The sequence below is a fragment of the Paroedura picta genome, chromosome 10 (genome assembly GCF_049243985.1).
Source record: "Paroedura picta isolate Pp20150507F chromosome 10, Ppicta_v3.0, whole genome shotgun sequence".
In the NCBI taxonomy this organism is placed as follows: Eukaryota; Metazoa; Chordata; class Lepidosauria; order Squamata; family Gekkonidae; genus Paroedura; species Paroedura picta.
In genome coordinates, this window is record NC_135378.1 from 85,436,672 (window position 1) to 85,456,604 (window position 19,933).

The following is a 19,933-nucleotide window of genomic DNA, read 5'->3' on the forward strand; positions in this document are numbered from 1 at the left end:
ATTATTAACAGCAAGCCCGCGGTTACAGATTTGATCTCTCGACTGCGCCCTCCCTGCAAATGGGCTCGGGGCGTTTACGACAATATGAGGAGCCTACAATGGGGGGAAAGATCAAGCCAGGGAAAGAGAAAAGGGGATGGCGTTGTGATTATATTTCCCAGGCGTCAACTGTAGGCCTAGGGGAAGAGCCCCATTTTACAGGCCCCGTGCAATCTTGTTAAGTCTGTCAGGGCCCAGATCTCCACTGACAGCTCATTCCATGCGACAGGAGTCCAGGCTGAAATGACCCTGGCTCTGCTTGAGGCGTGAGCCATATGGAAGGGCGGTATACAAATCTAAGAAATAAATAAGAATCTCTCTGGAGCCAGAGGCTTGCTGTTTGTTCTATCACCACCGACCACTGAACGGTTTGGGGGGTTGTTGCTCCTGTAGGTCTACTCAAGGACATTAGCAATGTTTTTAATCATTTTCTGCACTTGTGAACTTACAAAACGGCAGTCAGAATGCTCTGCTTGGTCTAGAACCACGTGAGCTGTCAGCTCCACGGTTTAATTGCTTGTTTGCAGGTTGTCTGTGTTTATGTGCCCTGGCACTTCATGCTCTGTCTCTTCCGCTCTCCCCCCCCCCCCCTAGCTTGCAAGTGCAACGGCCACGCCTCGATCTGCAACGCCAACACGGGGAAATGTTTCTGCACCACAAAAGGCATCAAAGGAGAGGAATGTCAACTGTGAGTAGGATCTTGGTCTGAACTGAAACCTGAGCTGGTGTGAAAGCATCGAGGCAGGATCCAAAGAACCGTGTCAGGCTCGCCCAGGTCTCTCGGCATGCCCCACGAGATGGAGAAGGATGATTTCCCCCACTGTACAGCCATCCCCTGTGCCTCATCACAAGCTGCTCCAGAAAGCGCTGTTCGTTTTGCAGCTGTTTTGCCGTGTGATGTGGCTGATTCTGGGAAGGTTCTGTGAAGGTTCAAGGGGGTGGCAGGTGACAGTGGATGAGCGAGAGGGTTGTGAGTGTCCTGCATAGTGCAAGAGGTTGGACTAGATGACCCAGGAGGTCCCTTACAATTCCATTATTCTATGATTCTGTGGTTTCAAACCAGGGCTTGTGCAATCCAGAAATCCCCCAGGGTCATTCAGGGATTCTTCCTCTTCCTCTTCTTCTTCTGGTTAGCAACTCTTGCAATGCAGTTATGGTTATGTTCTGTTTATGTTTATTAGATTTTTAGACTGCCTTCCCAGTTATTGCATTAACAGTCAAATGTAGGAGGGGGGAAATGGGGTCAGCCACGTCTATTCTAGTGACTCAGGAGGAGAGAGGGGGAGGCCTGGCGACATCACTTCCTGCCATGTGGCCGTGGGAGTGGCTTGGTTACACATGGTACATTGGGGTGTGTGGCAGGGAGGCGTGGCCAGATGACATCACTTCTGGGGTTCCTCGAAGCCAAAAGGATGAAAAAGGCTGACTTGATGGACCAGGTTCAAAAGGTCATGCTTTGTTTCAGCTCTGAGATTTGTGTAGTCCATTTCCCAGACTCACAGAATCATCAAATTGGAAGGGCTCTCTAGGGTCATCTAGTCCAACCCCCTGCACTATGCAGGAACTCATAACGACCTGCCCGCCCCAAGTGACCCCAATTCCATGCCCAGATGATGCAGCGAATGTGGACTCTAAATAACCAAATAATAATAATGGTCAAATAATAACTATTAAGACATCAGTCCCTTTTGCCCGATAGAGAGAATGCTGGCCATAAAAGAGCTCAAAAATCTCTCCAACGCAAAATGGCTTTGACGCACTAAAAGAAGTCTCGTGAAGCCCACCAGCAGAGCTCGGATCCTCCTCCGTTTCGGCCCCAGGATCCTGTGTGGAAACTCGGTTTTTAGAATTCCGCACAAACGTTTCGGGGACTTTCAGGCTCTCGGAGAGTGGCTGAGCTTCTGGAAACTGCGCCAAGCCTCTCCCTCCTGCGTTTCTGCTTTCCCCCTTTATTGTTTCGCTGGGTGTTCATCCTCTGGGCTGCCGTGTTGTTTCTGCATTTTAATAAAAAACAGTTGACTTCTTTGCTGGACGTGACTTAAAGGAAATTTTTTTTTTTAATCCTTTATGGGTGTAACCTCGAGAGAAATTAAGACGGGATGTTCTTCGTGCTCTTTCTTCTAGGTGTGAGGTTGAAAATCGATACCAGGGCAATCCCCTCAAAGGAACTTGCCACTGTGAGTACAAACTGTGTTTTTTCTCTTACATCTGTTCATAGTTTTAGTACTCGGGTGTGGGCATAGAACAGCTGGATCGCGGCGGGCCTGGGAGGAAATGCCAAAATCCGCTCCTTTCTGCCCTTGCTTCTCTGTGCTTCCCTGACTTGCTTTCTGGGGTATCTTCCATGTTTCAGGCCCCTCATGAATGAGTTTGTCGGTATTTTTTGTAACCTTTTCGGTGGTTAATGTCTGCTGGGCCAGGGATCCTGTTTGGGTGGGACGGTGCTATAGAAATGTTTTCAAGAAGCAACCAAGCTTAGCTTCCGAGAACAGATGAGATCGGGCTAGACCGGCCTGGCCAGGTCCCAACTCTGATAAAGTAGCTCAGGATTTTGCCCATATTGCTGATGTGCAGCTGAAACGGATAGAGATCATCTTGATTTTCAGTGCCCTGCTGAAGTCATGGGTGTCTATTTAAAAAATTTGACGTAGGTAACTACCATTGAATTACTGTATTTCTAAATCACAGTGTTGTCTTCTTCTTCTTCTTCTTCTTCTTCTTCTTCTTCTTCTTCTTGGCTTAGAGGGGTGGTTCTATAAGTCTAATTATCTATCTATCAATCAATCAATCAATCAATCAATCAATTAAATAAAAACATTAGAAGAGCCCTGCTGTATCAGGCCAGTGATCCATCCAGTCTGGCATCTGGCCAGTTCCTCTGGAAGCCAACAGCAGGGCAGGGAGGCCGAGACTTTCCCCTGATATTGCCTCCTGGCACAGCGATTCAAAGATTTACTGCCCCTGGACGTGGATGTTCATCACCACATCCTCTGGCAGCAGATTCCAGACTGCAGTCACTTGCTGTGCAAAGAAGCAAAGAAGTCTTTCTTTTTATGCTTCCCCAATCTACTCCCCATCAGCTTCCTCAAGTTCTGGTAATTTGGGAGAGGGAGAAACAATTTCTCTTTGGCAACTGTCTACCCCATGCACAGTGTTATAGACCTCTGTCACGTCCCCTGTCAATCGACTCTCTTCTAACCTGAGAACTCCCAGACTGTCCAGCCTCTTCCTCTTTGGGATGGTGCTCCAGCCCCCTCATCTCTTTGGTCTCCCCTTTCTGTACTTTTCCCAGTTCTGCACTGTCCCTTTTAGGGCTCGGCAAGGAGAAATTGCACACAGTGTGACGAAGGAGATCTCTTTCTGTCTCCCATCACCACAGCATTTTTCTTCTTCCTTCTGTTGTGCGTGGCTTTAGATCAGGGGTAGTCAAACTGCGGCCCTCCAGATGTCCATGGACTACAATTCCCAGAAGCCCCTGCCAGCGAATGCTGGCAGGGGCTTCTGGGAATTGTAGTCCATGGACATCTGGAGGGCCGCAGTTTGACTACCCCTGCTTTAGATAGCCCAGGCATGCCTGACCCAGTCAGATCTCGGAAGCTAAGCAGGGTTGACCCAGCCTAATATTGGCAGGGGAGACACCCCCACACAAGGATTTGGGTGGCAGTTCCTCCAAGGAACACGAGGAATCACGACACAGAGGCAGGCAAAGGCAAACCACCTCCGAACGTCCCTTGCCTGGTGACCAGACTCTCCCCGGAGCTCCTGGCTCCCCGATGCTCGCCACACAGTAAATGAATAACAATAATCAGACCGTGACAATTCCTGACTCTCCCTTGTGTCCTTCCGCGCAGACACCCTCCTGATCGACTACCAGTTCACCTTCAGCCTTTCCCAGGAAGATGATCGCTATTATACGGCAATCAATTTCGTCGCCACGCCTGACGAGGTTGGTGAATTCGCTTTGCCGCGTTTCGTGTCACTCGCTGAGACGTCTCCGTTCTCCGAGGCGGATGAAATGCCTTGGGTGTGCAGAACTCTGCTTGCTGCTGCCAGTCTGAGTAGACAGTTCTGAGCTTGGTAGACGGAGGGCCTGATTCAGTATGAGGCAGTCCCAAGTGTCCCGTTTCTTCCCTTGGCTTCACTAGTGCCTGATGCTATCCAAAACCTTGCTTCCCTTCTAAAGACTCAGACCAGCTCCATGAAGTTGTACAGTTTAGCATTCCCACCGTCCACTTTGAGATTAATACACAACAATCCCTGTAGCAGCCCCCACACACAGCATGTGTGATATTCTTTTTGGGCCTAGGTAAGGAGGCTTGTCCAAACCACACCAGTAATGTTTTGAATGGGAGGTGCTTTGTTCAAAGGCATTAAACCCCGTTTTTGTTTCCTGTCCTCTCGATTCAGCAAAACAGAGACCTGGACATGTTCATCAACGCTTCCAAAAACTTCAACCTCAACATCACTTGGTCGACGAGTTTTACAGGTGAGAGCTTATCCTTCCCGGCCCTTCCCCTCCTTGTCCTGAGTTAGAAATGCCCCCAAAGAGCAATGAACGTGTGGAGTTCCCTGCCGCAGGGAGAGGTGGCAGCTACAAGCTCAGACAACTTGAAGAGGGGACTGGAGAAATATACAGAGCAGAGGTCCCTCCGTGGCTCTTAGCCCCAAGGTCTAGATGGAACCGTCTGCCTGGGGCAGGAATGTTGCATATTCTTGCAGCTTGGGGGGCAACAGTGGAGTTCTGGAGTTCTGGACCCATTGGTAGACCTCATGGCCAGTGTGTGATACAGAATGATGGTCTGGGTGAGCCATTGCTCCAATCCAGTATAGCCCCTCTGTATTCTTGGTGCTTGGGGAGGGGCGCAGTGGAAGCATCCTGGAGTTCTGGCCCTGCTGGTGCACCTCCTGATGGCATCTGGGTTTTGGCCACTGTGTGACCCAGAGGGTTGGACTGGGTGAGCCACTGGCCTGACCAGCATGGCTTCTCTTATGTCAGGGTTTGGTTCTCCTGCTTCCAAATAACCTGGCTTCCCTCCTGACAGCGCGTCCCCACAGCAGGATGAACCCAAATTCAGCCCACTCCGTGCCCCTGTCTCATGCTTCCCAATCCCAAGACCGTAAGAAGAGCCATGCTGGATCATGAGAGCCAGTTCGGGGTAGTGGTTAGGAGTGTGGACTTCTAATCTGGCATGCCAGGTTCGATTCTGCGCTCCCCCACATGCAGCCAGCTGGGTGACCTTGGGCTCGCCACGGCACTGATAAAACTGTTCTGACCGAGCAGGAATCTCAGGGCTCTCTCAGCCTCACCCACCCCACAGGGTGTCTGTTGTGGGGAGAGGAATGGGAAGGCGACTGTAAGCCGCTTTGAGCCTCCTTCGGGTAGGGAAAAGCGGCATATAAGAACCAACTCTTCTTCTTCTTCATCATCAGTCTAAAGTGCTGTAAGTCACTGTTCGACCCTCTGAGTGAATGGTGACTAAAAAAATGTTCTAATAAATGAACATCCATCTACGTCCAGCGTTCAGGGGACAACCAGGTGCTGGTAGGAAGCCCGCAAGGGGTTTGTCTGCAGCAGCATCTTTCTACCCTCACTCCTCCAAGTACCTCATGCAAAGAGGCATACAGCTGCCTCTGCTACTAGGAGTAGATATCCATTGCGATGAGTAGCTATTGATATAGTCCCATCCTCCGTGAGTTTGTCCACCCCTTTTTAAAGCCGCTCAAGTCGGTGGCCAGCACCACATCCTCAGGCCTCCCACTTCCCCGATGTCTTTGGTTCCCCTTGCACGGACACACCCAAGTGATTTTTGGATCCGGTCTCTTACTCTGTGCTTTAACTATGTCAAAGCATAATTTGAATGCTGCACGGAGGTAGCCTGGGGAACAAATTAGCTCGAACGCCGTTGATCGGATCTCCACTTCTTGCATGCTCACGCGGGGCGCTGCTGAGGTGTTAACTTTTCTTTTAAATAACCGTCGTTCTTGGGTTGTTTTTTTTCTCGGCAGTAAATGAAACCGAGCGCACTGTTGCCATGTTTAGACGGAACCGTTCGTTTTTGCGGTCCCCACGTGCTGCCGTATAACGAGAGGGATAGCGGGTCCTTCTCGGGGCTATCGCTGAGCACCCGCTCAGAAAAGCAGACTTTGACTTTCTCTTCCCCCCCCTGCCTACTCCCAAACAGCTGGCACTCAAGCAGGGGAGGAGATTCCTGTGGTTTCCAAGAGCCAAATCAAGGAGCACAAAGACAGCTTCTCCAACGAGAAGTTCGATTTCCGCAACAACCCCAACATCACTTTCTTCGTCTACGTCAGCAACTTCACCTGGCCGATAAAGATACAGGTAAGAGTCCCCTCTACTCGGGCTGTGGACCGAAAGGTCGTTCGAGAGGGCAGCTGTACTGGTCTGCAGTAGAACAGCTGGGTTCAAGGCCGGTTGCACCGTAGGAACCAGCAAGATTTTCGGGGCATGGGATTTCAGCGACTCTTGAGTGCTCCAGCCCTGAAACTCTTGTTGCCCTCTAAGGCAGTGGTCCCCAACCTTTCTGAGGCTGGGGGACCGGTAGGGCATCGGGCCGCGCCCGCACGCCGCACCCGCGCAGGCCATGCCCACGCATCGGGCCGCGCCCCACGGGCTGCGCCCACACGGGCCGCACATGCGCGATGCGCGGCCCGGCCCTGATTCCCTCTCCCCGCCCTCCCGCAGTAAGAAGCTTCCCGGGCCGCAAGCTTGTGGCCTGGGAAGTTTTTTACTGCGGGGGGGGGCAGGGAGAGGGAGCCGCGGCCCGGCGCCATGGCCTTCACGGCCTGGCACCGGGCCGCGGCCCGCAGGTTGGGGACCACTGCTCTAAGGTATGATTGGACTTCAATCTAGCTGGCTCTTTGGGCATCTCACACCTGACAGCATCATAATTTCATCCATGAGAGGTTCGCCTGGCCTCGACCAGGGCCAGGGCCTTTTCGGTCCTGGCCCCGATCTGGTGGAATGAGCTCCCGGAAGAGCCAAGAGCCTGCAGGAGCTTTCACGTTTCCGCAGGGCCTGCAAAATGGATCTCTCCCCTGAGGTCTTTGGTTGAGGCCAGGGCGCAGGAGATTGTAGGGGCCCTTCCACAACCAAGAACTATCGGCAGCCCTGGGGGCAGGGGCCCTGAGGTGCTGATGGAGGGGGGGACATGGAAGGTGGAGGAGGGTTTTTTCATCTTTCTCAGTGCCGGAGTAGGTTGGGGTTGGAAACGAACAAACAAATGAATACTTGTAATAAAACAAGTCCTTAGTTCCCGTCAGCGTAGGCTGATGTCTGATTTTCCATCAGGTTCTCAGGTCATACTTTCCGCTCGTACCTTGGCAGCCATGATCTGTTGGGCTTCTTACTGTTTTGAAGTCTTCCCTGGTTGAGGTGCTGTCTGGATCCTCTTTTCCCTACCAAGTTCTCATTCCTCTTCTCGCCTCCAGTGAAATATTTCATGGCCCGTGGAGCTTCGTGGCCACCAAGTCCTGGCAGACTCTGAGGAGCTATAGTGATCTGATGGTTTTCAGCTGTGGGGGTCAGTCTAACGGTGCTGAGGGTGTGCGTGCATGTTCCTTTTGTCAGCCCAACTGTGCTTATAATTCATGTGGACTCCACAAAATAGCACAAGTCCCAAGATAGGAGTCCTGGGGGGGTGGGGTGGCTAGAGCCTCAGAGAAGAGTGCCTACTTTGCAGGCTGAAAGCTCCGACTTCAATATTGGGCATGCACACACTCACAAAAAAAAAATCCGACTATTTCAGATTTGGCCTAGATCTATAACATTTAAACTGCCTCATCTCCACATGGTGGAATTGTGACCAAATTGAGGTTCATCCAGGCTGATTTGGGCAGTTTTAACTAAAGAGGAAGAGCCTCTTGTGGCGCAGAGTGGTAAGGCAGCCGACATGCTGTCTGAAAGCTCTGCCCATGAGGCTGGGAGTTCGATCCCAGCAGCCGGCTCAAGGTCAACTCAGCCTTCCATCCTTCCGAGGTCGGTAAAATGAGGACCCAGCTTGCTGGGGGGTAAACGGTAATGACTGGGGAAGGCACTGGCAAACCACCCCGTATTGAGTCTGCCATGAAAACGCTAGAGGGCGTCACCCCAAGGGTCAGGCATGACCCAGTGCTTGCACAGGGGATACCTTTACCTTTAACTAAAGAGGAAGTTCAATCTGGACCGGGTTAGTCCAAAAAGTGTCTGAATTTTTTTTTGGTGGCGGGGGGAATTATCTGGACAAGGAACTAGGGTCACTGTGGATGAACAGGTAGTTGTGAGTTTACTGAATTGTGCAGGGGAGCGGACTAGATGACCCTGAGGTCGCTTCGTGGCTCCCACGAGAGGGTGGGAAAGGCTGCTTTGGGGGATAAACAGGGACCTTCCTGGATGGCCTGCAGGAGGCAGCGGTTTGCCCTCTATTGAAGAAACCATCACTGGACCCTTGCGATCCAGCCGGCTACCGCCCTGTGTTGCACCATACGGTCCTAGGGAAGGTGGTTGATGATGAAGCATCAGTCCTTAACCCATATCAGTCCAGTCTGGCTGCAGAATGGAGCTAACAAAACTATCATTTAGAACAATGCATTTTGATCCCTGGCCAGTCTGGCCTGGAGGAAGTTTTCTTGCACACAAGAAAGGGCCACAGGAGCCACGCACCGACAAAGTCCCTTCCTGCCCACCCACTCACAACCTGCCTAAGTTCACAAAATCAGCATCTCTGTCTAGCCTCTGCTTAAAAACTTCCAAGGAAGGAGAACCCACCACCTCCCGAGGAAGCCTGTTCCACTGAGGAAACATTCTAACTGTCAGGAACTTATTCTGGAGGTTTAGACAGAATTTCTTTTGAATTAATTTCATCCCATTCGTTCTGGTCTGTCTCTCCGGGGCAAGAGAGAACAACTCTGCTCCATCCTCTGTGTGAGAGCCCTTTGAGTCCTTGAAGGTGGCTATCCTATGACCTCTTCGTCTTCTTCTCTCTAGGCTACGCAGACTAGAGTTGGAACAAATTTATTTGTTTAGTATTTGATTTCTGTAACCACCCCTCCCAGCCTAGCTGACTGGGGCAGTTTATAGGATTTAAAGCCATGCAAAATCTACATGGCTCATCATATAACAACACAATTCTCATATTGCTCCTGCGATAAGCTTCGTGGATACGCTCATGGTCATCTCTTCCTTTGCTGGCTTTTCCCCTTGGGCTGCAGGCCCCAAATAAACGCTTACAAATAATCCCCAGGGAAGCTGGCCCGTGGCAGGGGTCACTTCCACAGCCTGATGCTTTTGCCAGACGCCATCATTTGCCTTGGAGTTCCTGATTCAGATCTGGCTTGTGTTCCTGGTTTTCGTAACATTTTCCTCCCCGTCTTCCTCCGGATAGCTGCTGGCCTATAAATACTCCTTTGTGCTACCACCGCTGCTGAAGTTAGTTGCGTTTTTGGCCAGGGCTGAGTTCTCCCCCTCCCTCCCACTTAAATATTGCTCCACCTCTTTTGAAAGCTCAACCGTGTCAGATTTAAAAGCATATCGTTGTCGTAGGATGCCGAGCACAGCTCGGTCCGCTTAGGAGACTTTGTCCCAAAGATCATCGAAGCCCCAAGCTCACCGTTAGGAATATGCAGATCGTTACGTATTTTGTCAAAGAGAAGCCAACGCCGACTCGGTCCGTTCTCTTTAAATCTCTCCGGCTCACGAGAGCCGCCTTGGGAAGGGTGCGTAAAGTTAGCCCATCAGCTTCCATTTGGGAAGACGGGTAAGTTCTCCGGAGAAAATGTTTCTTCCCTAGTCGGGCCGGGAACCGTTGCTGTCGGTTAGGTTTCATGTCTGGCTTTGAAATAATCAGGTCTACCATCGGCCTCCCTCCGTGGTTTCGATTTTCGCCGCTTCTGTTTGGAATGTGCCATGCAGAACTGGTCTGGCCGGAAACAGCGCCGGGCAAAGCGGCTTCTCAATGCCGGCGAGGTGCTGCCACTGTTGATCTCCAGCAAAAGTCATCTCTGCGGAGGAGAGCGATGATGGCATTTCCCATTTGAGACTCTTTAGAGACTTTTACTGTCAGTCTGGACAGTGGGAATCGTCGATAGGGTAGCCATCTCCGGCGCTTGAAACGCAGCCATCTTAAAGCCCCGTGGACTGAGTTTTAGAACGTGGAATTTTACAGAAGGTGGTCAGTCCAAACATTTAAAAAATTCCCTGCTTCTGCCCGTAGGCTGGCCTTTCAGAAACCCCTCTTAAGTGGGGATGCTGAGTCCTAACAATAAAATCAGGGTCCAGTAGCACCTAGCCAAGTTAGTTAGTAATGGAGAACACTTTGGAATTTTGCTTCGATAGGATCGATATCCGTGGATGTGTTTCCTGGTTAAACGTTTTCTTTCTTCTCCATAGACAGATGTTTGACTAAATAATTCTAAACAGATTCAGGCCTGAAATAGCGCAACAAATTTAGAGTCCGGGGGGCACCTTTAAGACCAAGGAAACTTGACTCAAGGTCTGGGACTCTGTGTGCACGCACACTTCCTCAGAGACGATGTCACGGAAGGGAAGCATCCAGTTCATACTTACAGGCAAAGTGTAAGAGTAAATTTACACACAACATAATGAAAATGGGTAACATTCCCATACAGATAGCAGAGGTTATTCCTGGGGAGGGACTGGAGCCCACAGAGACAAGTACTCTCCTTTTAACTCAACTGCCTGGGGAGGGAGACAGAGCGGCATAGGCCGGCCCCAGCCCTGTTCCTGCAGGCTCCCTTTGGTGAAGAACAGCAAACTGCAGGTACGCACTGTTCACAGATCATCTGAAAACATTTCTGTGCTGTGGGAGTGGCCTGGTGATGTCACATCCAGTGGGAGTGTCTGGATACAGTCGCTTCTGGTAATGTGACCTTCCAGCTGTGTGACCTCAAGGTAGCTAAGAGTCCAGTTTGATCTGTTCTCACAGAGCAGTTCTGTCAGAGCTTTCTCAGCCTCACTAAATTCACAGGGAAGAGGAAGGGAAGGTAATTGTAAGCTGCTTTGAGACTCCTTCGGGTCGTGAAAAGGGGTATAAGAACCAATTCTTCTTCTTCTTCTTCTTCACTCTTTATTGAAAATTCTGAATACACGAGACCTCTCGGGATAAATTTTTTCAGATCGGATCATCACTAAGTTTTAATTTGCAGGAAAATTTGAAAAGCTCTTGAGGTTTTGCAAAGTTTTCCATTGGAGGGGGTCGGAAGCCTGTATCCCTGGCCTCGCATTAAAAAGAAAATACGTTTTTTTCTTTCAACAGAGGGAAACTGAGTGGGAAGTAATTAGCCTAAGGATGACAATTATCAAATTGCCTGATCGATGAGCACTCTAAAACCTATGATTGCTCCTTATTGTATATTCATAATAACTCGGGATTTTTTCCTTTGCAAATCGTTTTTCGGTTACGCTGGTTCTCTCGTCCTTCTTATTGATATGCTGCCTTTTGCAAAATGTTCCCTTTTGAAAGTGTTGCTGGCTAAAACTATCACCGTTAAATGGAAATACAGGCCAGTGCTTTAAAGCAGGGGTAGTCAACATGTGGTCCTCCAGATGGCCATAGACTACAATTCCCATGAGCCCCTGCCAGCAAATGCTGGACTAGATGGCCTATATGGCCCCTTCCCACTCTAGGATTTTAGTTCAGCAGTGGAATAGGCTTCCTAAGGAGGTAGTGAACTCCCCCTCACTGGCAGTCTTCAAGCAAAGGCTGGATACACACTTTTCTTGGATGCTTTAGGATGCTTAGGGCTAATCCTGCGTTGAGCAGGGGGTTGGACTAGATGGCCTGTATGGCCCCTTCCAACTCTAGGATTCTATGATTCTATATTCAATCGTGAACCATGGATCTTCACACCATTGCTCAGTTTTGGTTTAATTTATGTGAAAGAACACTTGCATAGTTTTACGGTTGAGGGTCACCCCAACACGAGGAACTGTATTAACGGGTCGCGGCATTAGGAAGGTTGAGAATCGCTGCTTTAGGGCAAAGCTGGGCCTGCCCTTTCCTCTCTCTCTGCCTCCCAACAAGGCTGCGCTTTCTATTCTTCTGTCACCACCACCATGGCATAAGTGTCTTTGTTTTCACTTGAGTTATTCGGGGGGGGGGGTCTTAGCCCCCTGCACCTACCAAGAGGAGGTAAGGCTCAGATTGGAGCCATCCTTTTGGGTCAAGACTGCCCAGTTCTGGGCAGCTCTGAGCGGAACGAGGACCTCCTGGTTGGATTCTCTCAGCCCAATGAAACGGCCTTCTTCTGAATCAGACCTTCTGATTATCTATTCAACCCAGCAGCGGCTCTCCATGCTGAGGTTTTTCACGTCATGTGTTACCTAATCCTTTGAATGGAAGATGCTGGGGATTGAACCCGGGACCTTCTGCATGCCAAGCGAATGATCTACATGCCCTCTTTTCAATGCTCCTTTTGGACCCACGAGAGGGAGAGGAGGGAGTCCATGAATGACAAATCCCTCTTCTGCCCTTTTCTAAACCGACTTTCCCAAAATAAAGCCCCCATGCACCGTGCAGAAAACCCGGAATTAGGTGCGTATGTACGAGGAAAGCAATTAAACCTTAGCATTGTGTGTCAAACCGCAGCAGCGTACAGAAAGAAAGCAGAGCGCCGGATGCCCCAGAACAAGCCGCCCATCCAAGCGAGCCGTGGAAACCATCAATCAAAGAGACAATGAACATCAGTCAAGGGGGCCGACAGGACATAAATGTCTTCACTTATCACCGAAAGCTAGAGAAGGACCCCGAGCAGACGACGAGGGAAATTGAGCCCGGAAAATGAGCTCTCGACCAGTCGTGATGGAAGAGTCCCAGGCAAAGTCCTGTGACTTGCCGAGCCCCCTGTGGCGTGCTTCTCTTCTTCCTCCCGAATGGACTTCGCTCCCAACAGATTTACAGTCGCGGCCCTTGCCCAGAATATACCCAGCTACCCCCAAATAAAGCAAATCCTACAAACAGAACCATACAAGATGGAGGCACAATAGTCATGGCAAGAGCGTCTAGATGCATGTCCTTACAGGGTTTGATTCCCCGCTCCTCCTCCACATGCAACCAGCTGGGTGACCTTGGGCTAGTCACAGCACTGATAGAGCTGTTTTGACATTGTAGTCCTGTCAGAGCTCTTTAGTCTCACCTCCCTCCCAGGGGGTCTGTTGTGGGGAGAGGAAAGGGAAGGCGATTGTAAGACACTTTGAGCCTCCTTTGGGTAGAGAAAAGCGGCATATAAGAACCAACTCTTCTTCTTCTTCAGTAATCTCAGGGCTCTCTCAGCCTCCCCTCCCTCACAGGGTATCTGTTGTGGGGAGAGGAAAGGGAAGGTGATTGGAAGCCGCTTTGAGCCTCCTTTGGGTAGAGAAAAGCAGCATATAAGAACCAACTCTTTGGGATGCTTACATAGGTCAGGGGGTGCAACCCCAAAATAGTTGCCACAGGAGGCAGGGCCAGCCCCAAAATGTCAAGGACTGAGGTGAGGCATAACTCTTAACTACTCGGCATTTCAAGCAGAACCTCTGTTTCAGGGAACATTTTGGAAAATAACGTATTGTATTTAAATATTTCCTTGCATGCGCACAGCTGACCTTCGGTCACACAGATCCCTGCACCGTGTTAGCAGCTGATGCCAAAGGGACTTTAAAACCGCACAGCCAATCAAATCTCCCACGGCCAGTCATTGGCACTTCTGGTCCAAAGGAGCAACTGGCCCTGCCAACTTTCTAGAAAGGCTTGGCTGGTCCCCGGGAAGGGGGGGGGCACCGTGGGGCCCTTGGGGACCCCGGCTTAAAGAATTACCTTGAATGTTTTGGGTTTTTTAAATCAGGGGGTCCAAAATAATCGACAGACAAGACTAATTGGCTTTTTCATTCGTCAGCTATTTGGGGCATTAAAAAAAAAAAGTCTTTCTGTCCAGGGGAAAAAAACAAATGGATGATTTTGCCGCAGGAAACAGCAGATTCTATCGCGGTGTCAACTGACAACAGCATGTTGTGTTTATCCATGCAACAAACTCCCTTTTGAGATCTTCTGAACAAACACTTTGTCGGCTTGGCAATCAGGCCGCCTTCTCCCTTTCAGAGGAGATACAGCTAGCAAATTGCTGGATGCAACACACGGGGAAATTGAACAATGCAGCAGAAAGAGAGAGAGGGGGAAAGGGGGAGGAGAATTGTTAGCCCGGGCTCAGTATGGCAAGCAACATCTATAGTGATCCATTAATAGTTGCTTCTGTGACAACCAGAATAAAGAGACTGCCTCTCCCTCTCTCTCTCTCATTCCTGCCGAAACGACTGAAGCATCGGGGAACGTGTCCCCAGCAGAATACTTAAAAGAAGCGGCGGTAAAAAGCCGCGCTGTGCCAGTCCAAAATTCAGATGTCAGGTGCACAGCTTGGCCCCTGGAAATTCTGTCATTGCAGCAAAAATGGGAACAAAGACGGTGAAAACGAAGGACGCTGGCACGTCTCTGCATTGCTAACAGGTTGCGTCTTTCGGCCTCGGGTTCTTCAGTCTAGTCCAAAACGGCCCAGCATCCTGTTTCCAACCGTGGCGCTTGCAGGAAGCTTAAAAGCAAGATTAGAGCATAACTCCATCTTTCCTTCGTCCCCCACCCCTGTTTGTTTTTGGCATTCAGGGTCTTGGATCGCAGTTTTGGTTAACAGTGGTGAGGGGTAGCCAAACTGTCTCCAGGAGTCTCCAGGCTCTCCAGGAGTCGGCAGACTACAATTCCCGTAAGCCCCTGCCAGAATGTTGCTGTTTGCCTTTCAAACCCTGCTTATAGGGCATGGTTGGCCAAGCTGTGGCTCTCCAGGGGCCTGTGGACTACAATTCCCATGAGCCCCGGCCAGCATGTTGCTGTTTGCCTCTTGCCTTTCAAACCGTATAGGGCAGGGTTGGCCAAACTGCGGCTCTCCAGATGTCCATGGGCCACAATTCCCATGAGCCCCTGCCAGTGCTGGCAGGGGCTCATGGGAATTGTAGTCCATGGACATCTGGAGAGCCAGTTTGGCGACCTCCGCACTCCTGCATTCAAATCCAACATGGGGCTGCTATTATTTTTTGGTAGTCGTGGGAGCCTTTAGAAACGGCAAAATAACTTTTAGTTGCCAAGTAGGCTAATGGCCCTTGCGGCATCTGGAAAATCGAGCCGGTTTTTTGTGATTAAGTATAATCGAGCCGAGTTGCATTATTTTCTCCGGATTTCTTGTTGAGGCTGCCCGATGCTTGTCGCCAAACTGAACCTTGTTCTCCGACGCAAAGGGAAAGGAACCCGAAAGCGTTAAAATAGATCCGTCCACGCCTCTAGCCAACGCGGTCAGGTTCAGAGAAAGCCATGCGAGCAGGCCTCCGAGGACGGCTCTTCACTTCTCGTCTGCCAGATAATTCAAAACAGCTTTGTTGAGCAAACAGGCGCGAGTTCCAAGAGGAAGGGCGGGGGAGCTTTGAAAGGGTTTTTGGGAAGCCGCCTTGAACTCCAGCCCTTTTCACTGCGGAAGCTGCGGATTTTGAAACTAGATGTAAATATATAAAAACACCCTTTCCCTGCACTTTAGGGCGTCCTCTATTTTCTGCAGTGAGCAGAGCTGCTCCGAGTGGGAAGAGTTTCCCTGGGTAATTGAGCCGACCGTCCATGGCAAGCGACGTCCTGTTCTAGCTTACTCATGGCGACCCGTTATGGTTTTCTAGGGCAGAGATAAACACCAGAGCTTTGCCATGGCCTCCGTCTGCATAGCGATCCGGGATATCCTTGATGGTCTCCCATCCAAATAGACGCAAGGGCCAACGCTGCTCAGTCCCCGAGATCAGATGAGATTGGTCTAGCCCAGGGTTGTCCAAACTGTGGCTCTTCAGTAACTGTGAATTCCCGCGTTCTGCCGGGGCAGGGTGGACTAGATGACCCTGTAGGCCCCTCTATGATTCTATGTCCGTGGACTGCAATTCCCATGAGCCACTCTTGAAAGTGGCCAAAATTTTTGTTGGTCCTGGCCTTTGTCTGGAATAGCATTGGGAAAAATAACCACTGTTTTTACTGATAACTCGTAATTTTAAAAAGTATTCCTTACGTACAGAAGCAGGGACTAAACCAGGGAGCTATGTCTTTTAACTCCTCGATCCGCAATGGCAGGTGTCTCGCGAAAGCTCTCCGGTTCCATCATGTTGTCACGAACCGCTGCTTTGGTCTAGAAGGAATGTTTTGCTGATTCCGAGTCCTCGGTCAAAACTGTTTTCATGTTTCGAGTCGTTTTTGGATTCCTCGGTGCACCGGGATGAGGTCCCACAGCTTCACTCTCCACGTATCTTCCCCCTTTTGGGATTGGGTCTGCAACCAGGACCGCCCTCTGAAGATATATCCCCAAAGAGTGCTCTGTCTACACAGACAAGGCCTTTTCTCTGCTCCTCTCCCTCAGTGCCCAGCTAAGACCGTGTGTACCTTGCACAGCGTCCTGCACACAGGCGATCCAGATGGCGCGCAAGGAGGAGCTGACTTCTGCCCCCCCTATGAATTGTTCAGAGCGAGGCGGCTGCCACAGCCTTCCCCTCATCGTTTCACCGTTTGCTCACGGTCGGAGAAGAAGAAAAACACGGAAGGCCCTCTCGCTTGGAAATAAAATTATAATTCAGTGTCTCTGCCCTACTGGGATGCTGGCAGGCCTTCTCTGCACATGTTAAATCTGGCTTTTTGTGGAACTTGTTGGCCTAAATGGCAAGTGAGGGAATTACATTTTTTCTGGAAGTCAATGGCCGAAATGGCAAGTGTGGAAGTAAATTTTTTGTGGAAGTAAATGGCCTAAATGGCAAGTAAGGGAATCATATTTTTGTGGAAGTCTTTGGCCTAAATGGCAAGTAAGGGAATCATGTTTTTATGGAAGTCAATGGTCTAAATGGCAAGTGAGGGAATTATGTTTTTGTGGAAGTCATTGGCCTAAATGGCAAGTGTGGGAATTATGTTTTTGTGGAAGTCTTTGGCCTAAATGGCAAGTAAGGGAATCATGTTTTTATGGAAGTCAATGGTCTAAATGGCAAGTGAGGGAATTATGTTTTTGTGGAAGTCATTGGCCTAAATGGCAAGTGTGGGAATTATGTTTTTGTGGAAGTCTTTGGCCTAAATGGCAAGTAAGGGAATCATGTTTTTATGGAAGTCAATGGCCTAAATGGCAAGTGAGGGAATTGCATTTTTATGGAAGTCAATGGCCTAAATGGCAAGTGAGGGAATTATGTTTTTGTGGAAGTCATTGGCCTAAATGGCAAGTGAGGGAATTGCATTTTTCTGGAAGTCATTGGCCTAAATGGCAAGTGAGGGAATTGTTCAGGAGAGCCAAAAACAGGACTCAGAGGCTCAGGTTTTCTCCTCAGGCCATCGACCACCTCCATTTCAAGGTGTGTATTCCTGTGGTCATCACAGCATCCTTTGGCAGAGAATCCCACCTTGTAATTACGCACAGTGTGCTTTTGTCCATCCTGAATCCACCGGCCCATTTTTCTGGATTAAGAACTGATGTCCGTACTACAGAGATGAGTTCCCCAGGACAAAACGGTTGCTTCAGAAGGCATCACCTCCCCATGACTTCCCTTCCCAAACGCCACACTGCACAGGCACCCCTCTCTAATCTCCAAGGACTTCTTGGCCAGAGTTACCAACCCAACATAAAGCTCCCTGGGCCAGTTTTGGGGCCAGTTTCTCTCTCTCAAAACTCCGTTTCTGCGAAGATAAAATGGAAGAGAAATTCCGTATATGTTACCCTGAGCTCCATGGAAGGAGGGTGGGATTAAAAAACAACGTTGTGTGTGTATTTGGGAAAAGCTGCCGGCTGTTGGCAATACCCTCTTAAGGTCAACTGTGTTGTTCAATCTCCTGTTCAATGTATCATCTAAAAGCACAGCCTAATTGTCACGACGATCTTTGGCTTCGCTTGGAAAGTCCTTTGAACAATTTTGGTTTCCAGTGGAAAGGTGAGCACTTAGAATTCCGGCCGCAGCCGCTTCCCTTTCTCCCCCTGGAGTCAATTTGCCTTCGTGCTCGCGGACACGGTTAGGAGAAGAGGAACATTTCATACCAAACCCATACGGTGTAGTTTTCATATTTGTTTTCTCTCCGTCTGGAAGCCATGGGCCCTTTGTTTCTTGTGGGTCTCTGTGAGTTTTTGTGCGGCGTGTTAATTTGTTTTGGCATTCCTCTCCTCCCTCCCCGCCCCAAAATGGCCTGGAAAACCCTGGAAAATCTTTATGTGCTGCCAGATTCAAGTAGATGGTTTGGGTGTCTAATTTGATGAATTCTGCAGTATGTACCAGTTTAATAACTTGCACAGTTAGCCCCCCCCCCCTCCCCTTGCTGTTGGTGGTGTTCGGTTACTGTTTTCCCTTGCTGTAAATCAAAGCTTTGACTCCTGGAACAAAGCTGTAGCAGAAAGGAACAAGCATTGAGTTCGTATGCAGCTTTTCTGCTTGGTAATGCATCAACCGAGGGCACCTGCCGCTGGGTTTTTGAACTCCTTGCGGGGACCAGAGAATGAGGATCAGGGCTGGAGACTGTCCTTCTCTCCCTTTTCCGGAAACTGTTTTGACTGACCTCTTTTGTGATTAATGCGACTGGAATCAGGGTAAGTTTGGTACCATGCGCAGGGCGGGTGCGCTATCGACACAGCAGCAGTCAAGACGGAGGAATGACTTGCTGAAGGCTTTCACGACTGGAGTCAACTGGTGGTTGTGGGTTTTTTGGGCCGTGTGGTCCTGATTTGGTAGCTTTAGTCCCTGACATTTCAACTTCACAGATAGGACATGGCAAGATGGGCATCCCTCGCCCCGTGCCCGAGTGCGGAGTATGTGAACAGTTGCTGAACATTTTGTTTACTTATCACAGTAGTTCATCAGATAAGCAAGGCCTTGAGTAATGGACTTTCTAATGAACACCCAGACACAGGTAAAGCACTTCCTAATGAACTTGGTAATAAACTGCACCCCGACACAGGAAGATTGCTTCCTAGTGCCAGTCTGTCCCAGATATGACAGAATGTGATTCGTTACATCCCGGGAATGTGATGTGTCTTTCACACACACACGCACACACACGAAGTAAATAATATGTTCACCAACTGTTCACAAAACTTCCTGCTTTGGCACGGAGAGATTCCCATCTTGCCATGTCTTAGAAGATACCAGCCACAGCTACTGGTTTAGGGATTAAAACTACCGGGCCATGACCACACAACTAGTTAGGAGTATTATTGTTGTTGTTGTTGTTGTTGTTATGTATTTGATTTCTAGCCCACTACTCCCAAAAGGCTCGTGGCGGGTTACATCATACATAAACCCCCTGATAAAACTACCCCTACATAAGAACTACTCAGTACACATAAAATAACCAGAACAAACATAAAATGTCCAAGGTGGCGGAAACATTAATGTAATTCTCACCCATGGCCTGGCTACTAACCCTGGTGACTGAAGGGAACCTCCACATTCAGAGGCAGTAAACCTCTGAATACCAATGTCAAAAGATAAACATTCCATTTAGGATGCCGTGTTCTGAGCATGCGCCTTGCAAGTGGTTAGAACTGGTGTACCACCTGCGTCTTTGTAGATTGTCACAGTGCTGGGCGTCCAGAGATCTGAAGGCCTTTCGGAGAAGGAGTCCTTAGTCTCCGAAGATGCTGGCAAAGAACCATTCGAAAGAGCAGAGAGTAATTAAGACCCAGTCTTGTGCACATGGTCTCTTGAGCTTTTCCTCCTTGACTTTGAGAGCCAGCTTGGTGTGTTGGTTGAGCTGCAGTCTCTCATCTGAAGAGCCGGGTTAGATTCCACACTCCTCCTTCACATGCAGGCAGCTGGGTGGCTTTGGGCCAGTCCCAGTTCTCTCAGAGCTCTCTCAGTCCCACCGACCTCACGGGG

The 19,933-nt window shown here is 49.7% G+C and overlaps 1 protein-coding gene across 1 annotated transcript in view; it reads left to right on the plus strand.

Annotated features, from left to right (window-relative positions):
- The window catches only part of ATRN (attractin), a 136,191-nt gene that overhangs the window by 76,774 nt on the left and 39,484 nt on the right, over positions 1-19,933 (plus strand). The window contains exons 20-24 of the mRNA XM_077301225.1: positions 634-727; positions 2,164-2,216; positions 3,891-3,985; positions 4,447-4,525; positions 6,222-6,379. Coding sequence (XP_077157340.1) covers positions 634-727; positions 2,164-2,216; positions 3,891-3,985; positions 4,447-4,525; positions 6,222-6,379 — 479 coding nt within the window. The remainder of the gene's footprint in view (positions 1-633; positions 728-2,163; positions 2,217-3,890; positions 3,986-4,446; positions 4,526-6,221; positions 6,380-19,933) is intronic.